This window comes from Conger conger, chromosome 10, assembly GCF_963514075.1.
Source record: "Conger conger chromosome 10, fConCon1.1, whole genome shotgun sequence".
NCBI lineage: Eukaryota > Metazoa > Chordata > Actinopteri > Anguilliformes > Congridae > Conger > Conger conger.
This window is the reverse complement of record NC_083769.1, coordinates 19,171,652-19,185,716: the sequence shown is the minus strand read 5'-3', so window position 1 is coordinate 19,185,716 and position 14,065 is coordinate 19,171,652. Positions and strand designations below refer to the sequence as shown.

The window sequence follows — 14,065 nt, the reverse complement described above, 5'->3', positions numbered from 1 at the left end:
CAAGGGATAGAACGGCCGGGTAAAACCTTGCTGTACGTATCCAGATGGGTAACAGTGAAATAAACACATATTTACCCCCGGTAATCCAAAATAGACACATTTGGATATGCTGTTTATAACATTTTTAATAAGTATGTACATGTTTCTCAAAAGACACATTTTTTTATTTATTTATGCATACTTTGAGTTGTTCAGTTTTTTTTGCCTTTTTTTGCACAGGATGTTTAAAGAAGAAGAGTAAAACTGAGAACTAAGAAATAGTGGAAATATAGCTTCAGCCACAACCTTGAAAAGGCAGTGGATATGGTTCCATTCCTGAACATTCCTGAACATCTCAGGTCTTCTCAACCTCAACATAATGTATTTGCACCACCCAATCACTGGGAATGATGGGTGCAAATGTCATTTTTCATTTAGTTAAAACAAAATGCTATACAAATATTGATATGACCATTTTAAGCTGCTGTGGAAGCACAGTTGATTTCCAATGATTTTATTGTTTTTTTTTTATGAGTGGATACTATATACAGCAAATGGCTCAATGTGTATCATTATCTATTATCTATTGCAGAATAAAGGCAGTTTTGGCCGGAAAGGAATTTACATACACACCATCCTATCCCAGTGCCAAAGGAATCAAAAGGTACGTATGTGTTCTAAAACTGGTTTGCTTTTAGTATGCCATCTAGTGGGTACGTGTGGTAATATAGCCCAAAAAGATAATGGCCTCAGGACTGTAGGTTTAGAGATAGTTATATTTGGCACACAAATGAGCTCACTGTGGTGAAACAATGCAAAGAGGAAGGTGCTCATTTTAAAATGAAAGGCCAGCTGTCTTTAAAGGTCTAAAGGCGTGGCTTATGAGAAACAATTCAAAGTATCTGTACACACTGGAATCTAAATGCGGACAATTTCCATTCAAGTTTTCAGAACTTCCCCCGTACTTTTTTGTCAAATCCCCCCCGCCCCACCCAGTCCTAACATTTACTGACATGTACTGCCATTTACTGCTCTTCTGGAACTATTCCTGCACAAATAGTGACAGTGGAGATTTTTTACATTTTTGTTCTTCAAGGATCAAATGTACCCCGAAAGAACAGCAATGTTCTCTTTGTGTACAAATGAGTACATTTTCTAAACAAAAAAGGTACAAATTAATTGCTGGGGCCTAATTTTATGCACATGCACAAGCATTTGTACCTTTTTAGGCACTTTTCGTACCTTTATTTCTGAGAGTGTATGTACTTTTAATTTCCTGTGCTTGGGGAGAGTTCCTGAAGTGTGAAAATCTCTCACCTTTGAACCCGTGAACCCGTCGGCTTGGTCTTCCCCGTCGGCTGGGATGGCAGCGTCTTCCGGAAGGTTCTCGGGATCTGGGCCCAGAATTTCCTCAGACCCAGCGGAAGAGAGCTGCTCCCCCACCTCCCCTCTCTGCTGCCCCTAGTGGCAGACACAGGACAGAGTGAGGTCACCAGTTTCTGTGCGTCTGACTCGGTGAGGTCACGGTTCTGAAAGCAGAACTGTAAACTACCCATTGCGGTTTATGATGAGAACAAAGACACACGCATTGCAGACTGGCAATCATCTGTCATCACTAACAGAAACATGCTTTGTCATTTTGCCTCTATGTGTGCACACAGAATCCACTTCAAAAAGCCCAGAAAAGCCAGAATCACCCAGTATCCCTAGCTAACACACGGGCAATTGGAATAAATTGGGTAAAATTGGCTACTAAACTGGGAGAGCACGAGGAAAATAAAAAAAATGTATATTATTGGTGAGATTACTGACAGCTTGAAAATGGTCCCAGAGGAGTTTGTTCAGTTTGTCGAGCAACCCTTACATAATTACTACAGCTACTGTGAAGTCATAATTAAGTTTAACTCAAGTATAATACAGTTAAAATGTGGAACAAAAAAGCTCTACTTCATGAGTGTTGCACATGAAGTTGTGAAACCGCATTATAACTGCAGTGATACTGCAATTAAAAAAGCAATTGTGTCCAAAATATTGCATTAATATTGCGGTAATACTGTTGAACTGCAGTTATTCTCATAAAAGCCTGGTAATCCAAAACAGTACTTCTGCATTTCATTTCACTATTGTGCAATCCATGGTGCTCTATTCATGATATCTAAACAAGCATGAGAAGAAATGAACAATGAACTTCCACATAATCTCTGCTCTTATCTCTGCTCGCCTTCATTATATCATGCTCATGGGGGCTCAGGTCCTATGGCCTAGTCCCAAAATGCCTTTAAACAGCTCTGAGACCTTGGTTCTTGGAAAGCTCAAAACAAATAAACCTGAATTCAACTGAACAACGGGATATCTCAAAAACAGCCACCTTGACTGAAATTTTGTTTTGTGTTGCTGTTGCTAAATAAAAGGCCAGAGGATTTGTTCATGTTTTGATGTCAGCCATTTGTTCGCTCATGTCTGTTCAGGATTTTCATCCGCCCACACAGTCGAGATATGCCCAGTATGCGAGTTACAAAAAACACATCCATGAGTGAAACACCAACACAAGCAAGCAGTGAGATATACAGGTGAAACCAGCTTTTCATGATGCCAACAGAGGAATGAGAATTATGAGCGGCTACTTGGCTGTCTTCGCTGATTGCCTGACTTAAAAGCAGGGTCCAGCTGCACCTCCCTTGACAGAGATAAGGCAACAGAATGAGCTAGTTGGTGTAACTTTCCCCCCCCCCTTATCTCTACACACTCAAACACACTAGCTGGGTGGTAGAGACTGCGCCTACAGCTAAGGGAAACCTGCTTCTGTGAATGAGTATGCTGTACTGTCAGGAAGACATCTCTGTGATACCACAAAGCAACTGTTGTTGAATACAGCTTTGTGAAAATCCAGATGAACAACAGCTTATGTTAGCTTAAAATAAACAGACAATTATTGCAATTGTAACAAATGAAAGGTTGATGGGTACAAAGGAGTCCCACAGACCTAAATCAAACCGACATTAAGCAACATTAAGTAGATTCAGTGTTTCAGCTGTGGATTTGTGGACAGTGAATGGTGTTTATGTTCATCCAAAGACATGACAGTATTTTTTATCAGGAATCTGCCGGAACAAACTGAATATACTGGTTGCCTTGGTCTTCAAACTACAAGTCAACATGTTGCAACTACAGACCAAGGTCTTGTTCAAAACAGCTTACTTGCCTACTATTGCACACATAAATTGTCCCCCACCTAGCTGGGCCTATGCTTCACCCTGGATGGCACCATAGTGTCACCATATTCATCTGCCAGGAATCTGAGAGTGGGACTGGAAACTGTGCCTCTAAAAGAACATGACACCTCATCTCCCTCCACTGGCTAACTACATCAGCTCACATCAAATTCACAGCTTAGTGCTAAAAGCACAGCTCTATTACATCATAAAAAGATCACCAGATGCTACACACCCACTAGAGCCCCCTGCATGCCTGTCCCTTCAGGACACATCTCCTGTCTATTCTGGCCCTCCGTGGTGGAATGAGCTTCCGACCACAGTCAGAGCAGCAGAGACCTCACTCACCTCTGCAGATTGCACTATGGTTCCACTTACCCCCTTTAGATGGCCTTCCTTTCTGTCTTTCTTTTGCTTTCGGGTAATGTTTTAGCTATAGCTGTGTAAGGTTATCTGTCTATTGGTATTTTTATTTCTTACAATACAAATTGTTGTTCTGGATTCAAAACCAGGCCCGGAACAGTGCCTTAACGGGATGAGCCATCCAGCAGCCCCTAATACAGTGACAATTATATTACACGGTCATATAGTGTACCAGTAACCACAACATGCTACTGCTCGAAAATCCTAGCCAGGGCTAGCAGACAGAAGAGTCTGGGCTTTGGAAGACACAGCCAGGATGTGTATCCATGAAGAAGGGAGGCAGCTGGAGCAGGGTTTGATAGAAGCCTTCACATCCAGCGCAGTCTAAGTATTTGGACAGTGACACATATTTGTTGCTATACATTTGGGAGGAGATTTGTAGAGGTGAGATTTTGGCAGGCTAACATGCTAGTTGCTAATCGTTTCAAGTAATGTTGTAGTGATTAACATATTAATCGGTCTGATTAATCAACTAATGCTTTGAAGGCCAGCAATTTTGAAATTCTGAAATGTATTATTTTCAAAGTGGAACATGCAATGCAGCCACTCTCCAGGAAAAGGGAAGCAGTGCAAAATCATCAACATTTCATCAACACCATTAAATCTGCTACGACATGAAAAATCCCATGCAATGTTTGGCTATAATGGCCTATGGCTCTCCAGGACCAGTTTTTGGGACCCCCTACCTCAAGGTTTATAAGCTTCACATTAGCAAGATAGATGTTGGCTGGGCAGTGGCAAACATAAGGCGTAGGGTCACAGGAAGCGCACAGAGACTGAATGAAATGGTCTCACCTCTTCAGGTCCTTCATTATCGGGGCATTCCGTGACGGTGATGGTGATGGCGGGTCCTTTGTGGGACGCCAGGGCAGCCTTTGGCACCTCCGCCGTCTCTGTGGGGTCGCTGGTGAGGCGACGCGGGCCCCGGGGGGCTTCTCCCCCCTCCCTCTGCGCTGTACTGCTGGGTCTGAGGGGGCCGGCCTCTCTCTCCTGCATCAGCTGCTTGTACTTCTTTTTCAGCACCAGGTACTTCTCTCCCTGGGAGACCGCACACCACGGCAACAGTCAACAGTCTTAACACAGCAACAGTCTCACCACTAGAGTTTTTTTTTTTACCTCACTTGCTATTTTGGGGGTTCAGGTCTGCCGTTTGCCTTTCTGCTACTGTGTAAAGTGTCTTTGTAACGGTCTTCTGTAAAAAGCGCTATACAAATACAACTGAACTGAATAGGAAACTGTCTTTTAGCCTGGCTTGTAGGAATATTCAAAGTCTGCTGTTTACCATAATGTTCTGTTGCAGGGGTAAACAACTCACCTCTGACCCTCAAAGCCAGTAGTACTTCTGACTTATCTACCTGATAGTTGATTGATTAGACATTGACTGGCCAGAGATCACCTGGTGTCCCAGATCTAAATCAGTCCTTGATTAGAGGAGAAGAATGTAACCAGTAATACTGGCCTTGAGGGTCAGGCCTGTGTTTCCATGCTCTGCTGTTTCACTTACATTCTCTGACTTCACCACGGCGATCCTGTCAATGATCAGTTTGAACTCCTCTCTGTATTTGGCTGGGAAAAGGAACATAAATAGTTACAAATAAAAGAGAAATTTATGACTGAAACTAACTTACTAACTACGAATGTACTGCACTATAGTGTGACAATACCATATTTATCACATAGAAACAAGACATTATAACATAACATAATATGCATATGCTGTTATTATGCCTGGTGTATTGCGGAATATGTATAGCATACATATGCAATGTTAAAATGCATCATACATTGCAGCCATATGCTTATTAATGAATTCGTAATTGAGCTGATGCTTTTTGCCAAACTTTCAGTTCATCAGACTAGTCAGGGGACAATCCCCCCTGGAATAATGTAGGGTTAAGGGCCGTGCTCAAGGGCTCAACAGCTGTGCGGATCTTATCGTGGCAACACCGGGTCTTGAACCACTGACCTTCCAGATCCCAGGCGTGTACCTTAGCCGCTAGGCCTGCTTATAATATAAATAACTACAGTGGGCTCCAGAAAGTCTCATTTGTTCATTTAAAGTATGACTGAACATGTATGATTGAAGTGTGTTCAGATGAGACCAACTTGAATGCTTCGGCTAAATACAGCATCAGCATGTTTGGCATTGAAACAGAGATTCATAAGAGGAAATGTGTGCCGCACCAACGGTGAAATTTTGTGGAGGGTCAATGATGTTTTTGGGCTGTGAGGTCCAGGGCCACTGGTTATAATCATTGGGATAATGGATTCCACCAAGTATCTGGGAATTGTGGCTAACAATCTGGTTGCCCCTATTACAAGGCTGAGACTTGGCTCTGGGTGGACTTTCCAGCAAGACAGTGACCCAAAGCATACCTTAAAAACCACACAGAAATGGTTCTGTGACAGTAAAAGCAAATTCTGTTCCATGTTGACATGATTGCATCACACAATTTCTGCAGATTTGTCAGCTGCACATTCATGCTGTGAATCTCTTGTTCTACTGGATTCAGATCCGGTGAGTGGGAAGGAAGGCCACCATAGAACACCAAACTCATTGTCATGTTCATGAAAGCAGGTTGAGTCAGCTTTTGCTTTGTGACATGATTATCATGCTCAAAGTAACCATTAGAAGAAGGGTAGATTGTGGCCATAAAGAGATGCACAAAAGTGGTCAGCAAAAATACTCAAATAGGCTGCGGCTTTCAAGAGATGATTGATTGGTAATTAACAGGCCTAAGTCTGCCAAGAAAACATTTTCCACACCATTACACCACTGCCACCAGCCTGGACTGTTGACACAAGGCAGGTTGGGTTCATGGATTCATGCTGTTGGCGCCAAATTCTGACCCTACCCTCAGCAGAAATCGAGATTTATTAGACCAGGCTACGTTTTTCCAGTCTTCAACTGTCGAGTTTTGGTGAGCCCGTGCTCATCAAATGATCCAAGCAAGCAGTTCCACAAGATTTATTTTCATGGATTCACTCAAGGTAGATTACTAAAGGTTGTTAAGCTGAAGCTGAAGTATCCTGACAAGAGCCAATACATTTGGTTTGTTTCACTATCTGGGGGTGTGGACTTCCTAAACATTATAGGCAGTCTTATTTACAGTTTTAATTCCACACCCTTACGCTGTAAACAACCCCATAAAGCAATCCTGCAGCAAATTTGACTGAACTGAGTTCAGTGTATAAGAACATTATAATATATGCTGAAAAGAGCAGGTCATGCAGCCCTATCAGTCAATAGCTCCAGTCAAGACTCAAATTCCATGGTGGAGCTTGGGGGCAGATCAATAATCTGGAGTGAAGCACAAACCCTGCCCCCTGCTTGTTTTGAGGCTGGAGGCGAAGGGGTAGGAGGGATCCCGGACAAGCCCCCGCAAGGCTACAGTTACAAAACAACCTCCCACAAGAAAACAGAAGAGAACACACAGGAGAAAACGCACCGCTACCTCTGCATAGCATTGCACCACACAGGAAGTCAAAGTAAAACAACATATATATCAAGTGATGGCTCACTGTCCCTCTGCTTCCTCTTGGCCCTCTTCCTTTAGAAGCCAAACAGACTCCAGACCGCCATTATGGTTCCAACCTCAACGCCTCCACTCCACTTCATTTATTCATCAAAATAAATGGCCATGTTAGATATTTGTGAGCAAGTAAATTACTAGTTTAGGGATATTCGCCGATGACATATTAATGTTGATTGGACAGTTGGCGTGGATCAATATCTATATCCTGTTCAATAAACAATTTCCAGTCTTCTTTATCGGAAAATAAAAAAATAAAATTATATATATATATATATATATATATATATATATATATATATATATATATATATATATATATATATATATTAGTGGTTGATTCTGGAGGAAAGATTTTTAAATGAAATATGCAAGGAGTCACTCACTCTTACCAAAATGACCCAAAAGTGATGGGTTGATGTGTCCAAGCAAGCATGGATGTTTTTCATGGAATCACTCAAGGTACACATTATCTTATGTTGTCAAGCTCAAGTTTTCTGACAAGAGCCAATACAATTTGGTCCATTTCATTATCTGGGGGTGTGGACCTCCTGAACATCATAGCCTGTCTTATTTACAGTCTAGATACAACAAAGCTGAGCAGCTATTAGTGTTAATTCCATACCCTTAGGCTCTCAGTCACAATTTAAGCTTCTGCTTGCAGGAAAATATAGTCCCTGATAAGTTAGTACTTCCTGTTTCCGGATGAAAGGAAGCAAAACATATAGAGACAGTTAGCTGCAACAAACAGGAAACTCAGAGGATGCCCCCATTTGGAACACCACCAGGAGAATTCCTGGCTTGTCAAAAGGTTTACTTTTCAGTTATTCATTAGCCTGAGCCAAAACCAGAAACCAAAAATGTAAGTTGTTGCAAAACAGCTTGGGTTCTACTCAAACTCTGAATTTTTTTATTTTAAAAAGTAATTTTTCTACAGCACCATACTTAAAAAGCAATTCTCTAAATTGGACAACTCTCCCCTACCAGCTGGAAACCCCTGTCCTGTCTTGAAACACTACTGTTAAAACACCAGACGTTATACAGAGGACAGCCCACACTAATGTCCCTTTTTTTTACATTTCATGTCCATTCCTGGGCTCGATTACAAAATGTGTAGTTGGCCTAATTAGGTCTGTGAGCGAAATGGGGGGGCCTAAAAAAATGTGGGGGTATTTGTATTCAGTATTTGTGTCACCCATAGAAAGAGAAGTCTGTCTCGTGCGACTTGTTTTAAAATGATTTCAGAGACTATCGGCCGAATACGTCACGTCAGATTAAAACGTCGTACAATCGTATCTGAGAACTCCGGATTGTATGAGAAACAATGATCAGACAAATGAAAATATAAGCAAGTCAGTCAACAAAGCTCCAATGTGTGAATAACAGTACGAAAATATTTGCATCTTTTACACAATGTAACGTGTGTGCATGTGCATCAATGCATCAAGACAGTAGGCTAAATAGGCCTACTTATATTTATAGGGCCAGTTTCACAGACAACGATTTTCCAAGACTAAATTAAATCTTGAACGGAGACTCGCCGCAGTGCACACAATTTAGTCCAGAACTAAGCTCAATATGTGTATGTAAAACCAGCCCATAGTGTCAGTAACTACTGCCGTGTTTAGTTGAATGCATGACTGACTGCGGCTGCCGATGTGAGCTGGCAAACCAGTCAGGGTTTATCTAGAATAGTGAATAATATCTTGTGAATGTGAACAATATTGCACAAATCCGTTACTGTCAGGCATAGCTCATGACAACGAAAGGAAGTGACTGAACTCGAAATGTAACCGTATATTTTTGCCAAACGAGAAACAGATGTTTTAGCCTGCTAGCAAAGAAAACTTGCTAGCGCTGAAATTATTCAAGTGAAGGCGGAGGAGATGTATGAAATACACACGAACAACGAATACACCGGGATAACACAATAGCCTAAATAAGGTCAAATAAGATGGTAAAATAACAATGAAGTAGGCTAAGCTTGTTCTTTATAACGTTAAGGACATCGGTGGTAGAACGAGCGCACGTTGGCATCACGGAACAATTAATTGTCTCCGTAGTAAGCGGTAGGGCTCGTTGTTTGATACTCACCCCGCAAGTGCTGGTCATTGTGGCTAATAAAATGTTTGTATGTTTTTAATAAGTCTGCATTCTTAACCCTTCCCCCTGCTCTGAAAATATATTCCAGTAACGACTCTTCACTGACGTCCCCCATCTTCACCTGAGGTTCAAAAGCTAGCAGCCTGTTTATGCCTATTTATTCCCTTCGTTACTTTCAAGAGTTCAATAAAAGTGTATGCGGCTGAATCATTTCGGCATTTTAACTCTGCTATCTAAATAAAACTTTCGACCAGCGATCGTCCCAACTTCACTCCACCCAGTCCCAGATCCAGACTCCAGCCTCCACCGTTTAACCCTTAGTGGGCTTCAAAAAAAAAAAAAGAATAAAAATACAGTAGGTTTAGTTGCACTTTTTCTCGAATGAAAAGTTTCAGTGACAAGCTAGGGGTACACGAGTGTTGTAGGCCTATATTTCAGTTTTAGCGCATGACTTTGGAACAAAGCAAATAAGTAAAACTCGTGCAATTTAATGTTTTTATGTTTTAATGTTCCTGTGTCAGTGTGGAAGTGGCCAGAGTGTTCGATCATACCTGTGCAATTAACTACCAAAGCTAAATTCTGATATCATTCTATCAAATCTAACAAGGCAGAAAGTAGGAGACATAAATCTTTCTAAAACCGGCACATCATCATTGCACGTGTAACAGCAAAGAATTATACAGAAATTGACTGTAGTAGCAGTAATAATAATAATAATAACAAAATTAAAATAAAATGATAAATTAACAAAAATAAACATATTGGCACCTTTCAAGAAACAAGCAGCTCAAAGTGCCTGAAATTTCAGCTTTTATTGATGAGAATAAGAGAATGTGCAAGTAATGATGCTGTGATTTATGATTGCCTTTATCCTGAATTATATCAAATAGTAATGTCTGATTAATAGCTTAAAACTTAAAAGTTTAATGCACTTGTGATCAGAGAAAAGTGATTTCAGGGATAGGCTACTCATACCAACTTCCCCTATATGCCTTTACCACATATTGTTAGTTATGCTTCTATGGAAAAACATCTAGAAAGCATTAGATCACAACTGAATTGCATCACGTCGCACTAAAAGAGCATGACCACTGTGTGATTGCCAAAGAGGAACCTCAAGCTTCTCGAACTTTGACATTACTTACACTTAACTATCAGGCACACTGGCCCCAATGCTCCAGCGGCAGAACTAATATGAATGATGTCCCATGAGAAAGCATTCACACAAAGCACAAGCTGTCAAAAACAGGTTATTTCACCGGTTGACACATAGTACACATTGACACATATTCAATCAAATTCCAGGTTTGTTTGATTGCATTGTGATTGGCCATGGAAATAAGTGCCAGTTGCTTAAAAACTAAAACTGTAGCTTGTAGACCAGCTGAGACATTGTTATCTCATGTTATATTACATTACAGGCATTTAGCAGACGCTCTTATCCAGAGTGACCTACAACAAAGTGCAGATCAAGTGTGATTAGGACCCAAGAGGACAGTATGGAGTCCTAGTGTGACCATACAGATACAATTGGAACCCTTGAAGACTACATCAACTTACAAACTAGCATACCATGGTTGGCAGCTAGAATACACCTAGTACATCAATACAATACAATATCTAATGCAATACAATACAACAATATCTATATATAAGTGCCATTATAATCTATGGCATGCACAAGGCTAATCATGGTGGTGAGGTAGGGAAAGGTGCAACCTGAAGAGATGAGTCTTCAGTCTGCGTTTCAAAGTGGTCAGAGACTCTGCTGTTCTGACATCCACAGGAAGGTCTTTCCACCACCGTGAGGCCAGAACAGACAGCAGTCATGACCGAGAAGTGCAGGTGCCAAGCGTCCCAAAGTAGTGGAACGGAGGGGTCTTGCTGGTGTATACATTCTGTTCAGTGATTGAATATGCAGGGGCTGATCCTTTAACTGCCTGGTACGTGATCACCAAAGTTGCAAGCCATAACAGGCAGTCAGTGGAGGTCACTGAGCAGGGGGGTGACATGTGAATGTGCGCGGGCATTGAAAACCAGATGGGCTGCGGCATTCTGGATCAGTTGTAGGGGTCCGATGGTGGATGCTGTAAGGCCAGCCAGCAGAGAATTGCAGTAGTCCAGGCGGGACAGGACCATTGCTTGTACGAGGAGCTGAGTGGAGCAGGGGGTGAGGAAGATATATACATGCATGGCCATCACCAGACACATGTAAGACACGAGGCACACTTAATGCATGGTTGGTAAGCAAGGCTGAGGTCTATGATGCCTTCATATTATGTTTGGGGTCTATTTTATACAATTCAGTGTTTGACACCTTTGAGAAACCAGCTAACCTTTTTTTTCAAATTTGGTGGGATTAAACTGTAAACATGAAATACACATAATTCAACGTTTTCAAAAGTCCTATACAAACCTTTCAGGTGTTGTGTGAGGTTAGCTTTACCCACTGTAGCTGTATAAAATGTAAGAAAATATACAAGCATTTTTATTTTTATTTTACTTTGTGGATGATTCAGGTGGCACTTTCCAAAGCAGGCGTCAAACCTTCGCTTACCTCAGGCATTTTTCATATTTATGCATAAAAGTGCAAACTGTTGGGGTCAATTTGATTACAAACATAAAAGCGGTCATAGAATCTCAACATAATATGAGGGTTAAAATGACCTATTGAGTTTCAGCGATTTGTGAGCTGTGATCCTGCTTGCATATGTCAGCTTCATTGCGTCAAAGCATCTCATAATTCTACAGCTTTCTGCTGTAACTGGCTGCTATCTAAATGAACTTTGGTTTGATTAAAAATATGCCTCTGATTTCATTTTCATATGGTTTTAAACTCCTGAAAAATGCAATATTGAAATTACAATAATCTTCTTACGTGCTGATACAATTACAATGGGACATAATCGTTCAGGATTGTCACTTATTTAATTTAGTGGTTGTCTCTGGGCTGAACACTAAACATGTACACATATGGCTGCATTATAAAATGTCTGTAAATTAATTAATTAAAAAATATATTAAAATTATATTCCTTGCAGAAAAATAATGTCATGTATGAATGTCACCTGAATGACTTCAAAGTGTTAAATAGTGATGGAAATCAACAAAGAATATTTTTTAAATCTAAATGTTAAAATAAAGAAAATCTGATTTAATTGGTTAAAACCCCTAAATATAATCATCGAGCCTGTTCATAAAACTATAGCAGTAATTTTGGTCTCCACACTGAAGTATGTGTAATGTTGAATATGCAATTTAAATGACCTATTGTTCAAATGGTGCAATGGTAATCCCGTCATTGGCAGGGAAACAATAGGGAAAGTAGAAACAGACAGCTATTGTGATATTAGGCAACAGTGCAAACAGATGCTGTAACTGAAAGGACTGAAAATGTGCTGCTCTGACATTTGTTGTCCCAAAAGTTAATGCTAAGCTTTAAAAGGACTCTAGGGTCAAGTGGAAGTGAACAAGTTATCGTCATACATTTGGAAAAGCAACCAACTCAATTTACATTCCCAGTCAAAAGTTAGGAATTCTGATTTTATATTTTATTTTCTCTGTTTGTAATCAAACAATTTACACAGGGTCAGATCTTTTATTAAATATCTTTTTTAAGTTTTGTTATCACCATGCAGTAATTAGATAACTTTTTATATGTAATCCCTTATTTCAATGTCTGAGATAAATGATCATAATATCAAATAAAAGAGTCATGCTTTGTATTTGGTTGCATATGCTTTGCATGCCCTGACTTAGGTGGTTTGAGGCCGTTTGAGGCCATTTAACCAATAAATCTGTGTTCCATAATGTATCAGTATAATTTACAGCTGAATGTAGTCCCATCCTGCATTCCCAAAAGAGATCCATTCAAATGGAAAGAGTTTTAGTATCGCTTATAGGACAACCTGAAAATAAGATATCCAGACTCTGAAGATGTTGATAGGCCACGGACATTAGGAAGTCACGGCATGCAAAGGATATGTAAGCAATCATGTTAATTGATCGCAAACACTAAAATGGAAGACTACATATATAAAGAGTGCTGTAATTACTACACGGTGAAACCAAAATGTATTAAAATATACGTGTGAATTGTTTTATTACAAAGAGAGCAAATAATATATTAAATCAGAAAAAGCAGAAAAGGGCAAGGTGATTTCAAGCTTTTGACCAGGGAATGTCGACAAAGGCAACATTTTATTTGCAATACGCTTTTAAAATCCATAAAATTTTGTTTCAAATATAATAATTCCTCCAACCAGACCCAAGGAACAAGCAAGCAAAAACTAGCAAACTGGTCAGAGCACTGCAGTAAATTCAGGCCACTTTGTCTCTTTTCCATTCAGGAAACTGATTTGCAGAGTATAAACCTCTTGAGAATCACCATGTTGTTTTCTGAGAGCCATCTTGTGAGCACCAATTTGTTTCTAAAGGTCATTTAGGAAACTATAGAAAAGAGGTGCTTTCTACTTGACCCTGGTCCTGGAGGGTTGCTGTACCTGGAGGCTTTTGTTCCAGCCAAGCACTTAACCCAATTCAACTAACCATCCTCTCATTTAACCCTCCAGTTCAGTGTTTGTGGTTTTAAACACATTAGACACTATTGGATTGCTGTATTCACGCACAGCCAGAAATACTGTTGGAACCTACTCTGAAGCTGATCTTTATAAAGATTCAAATATAATGAGATATAAAAACTGTTTATATGCAATCTATATACAGTTGTGTTCAAGAAAAAAGCAGTACAACAGTAACCTGATGAACCACTGTTATTAGTAGTAGTGATATTTCTGCATGGCAAATACTTTACTT

At 40.2% G+C, this 14,065-nt stretch overlaps 1 protein-coding gene across 1 annotated transcript in view; it reads right to left on the bottom strand.

The window, feature by feature from the left end:
* Positions 1-9,528, bottom strand: part of LOC133139644 (ankyrin repeat domain-containing protein SOWAHB) — a 26,913-nt gene extending 17,385 nt beyond the window's left edge. The window contains exons 1-4 of the mRNA XM_061259247.1: positions 9,242-9,528; positions 5,119-5,180; positions 4,410-4,652; positions 1,297-1,440 (exon numbers count right to left, since the gene is read on the bottom strand). Of these exons, the coding sequence (XP_061115231.1) occupies positions 1,297-1,440; positions 4,410-4,652; positions 5,119-5,180; positions 9,242-9,365 (573 nt within the window). The 5' untranslated portion in view covers positions 9,366-9,528. The remainder of the gene's footprint in view (positions 1-1,296; positions 1,441-4,409; positions 4,653-5,118; positions 5,181-9,241) is intronic.
* Positions 9,529-14,065: the final 4,537 nt, after the last annotated feature.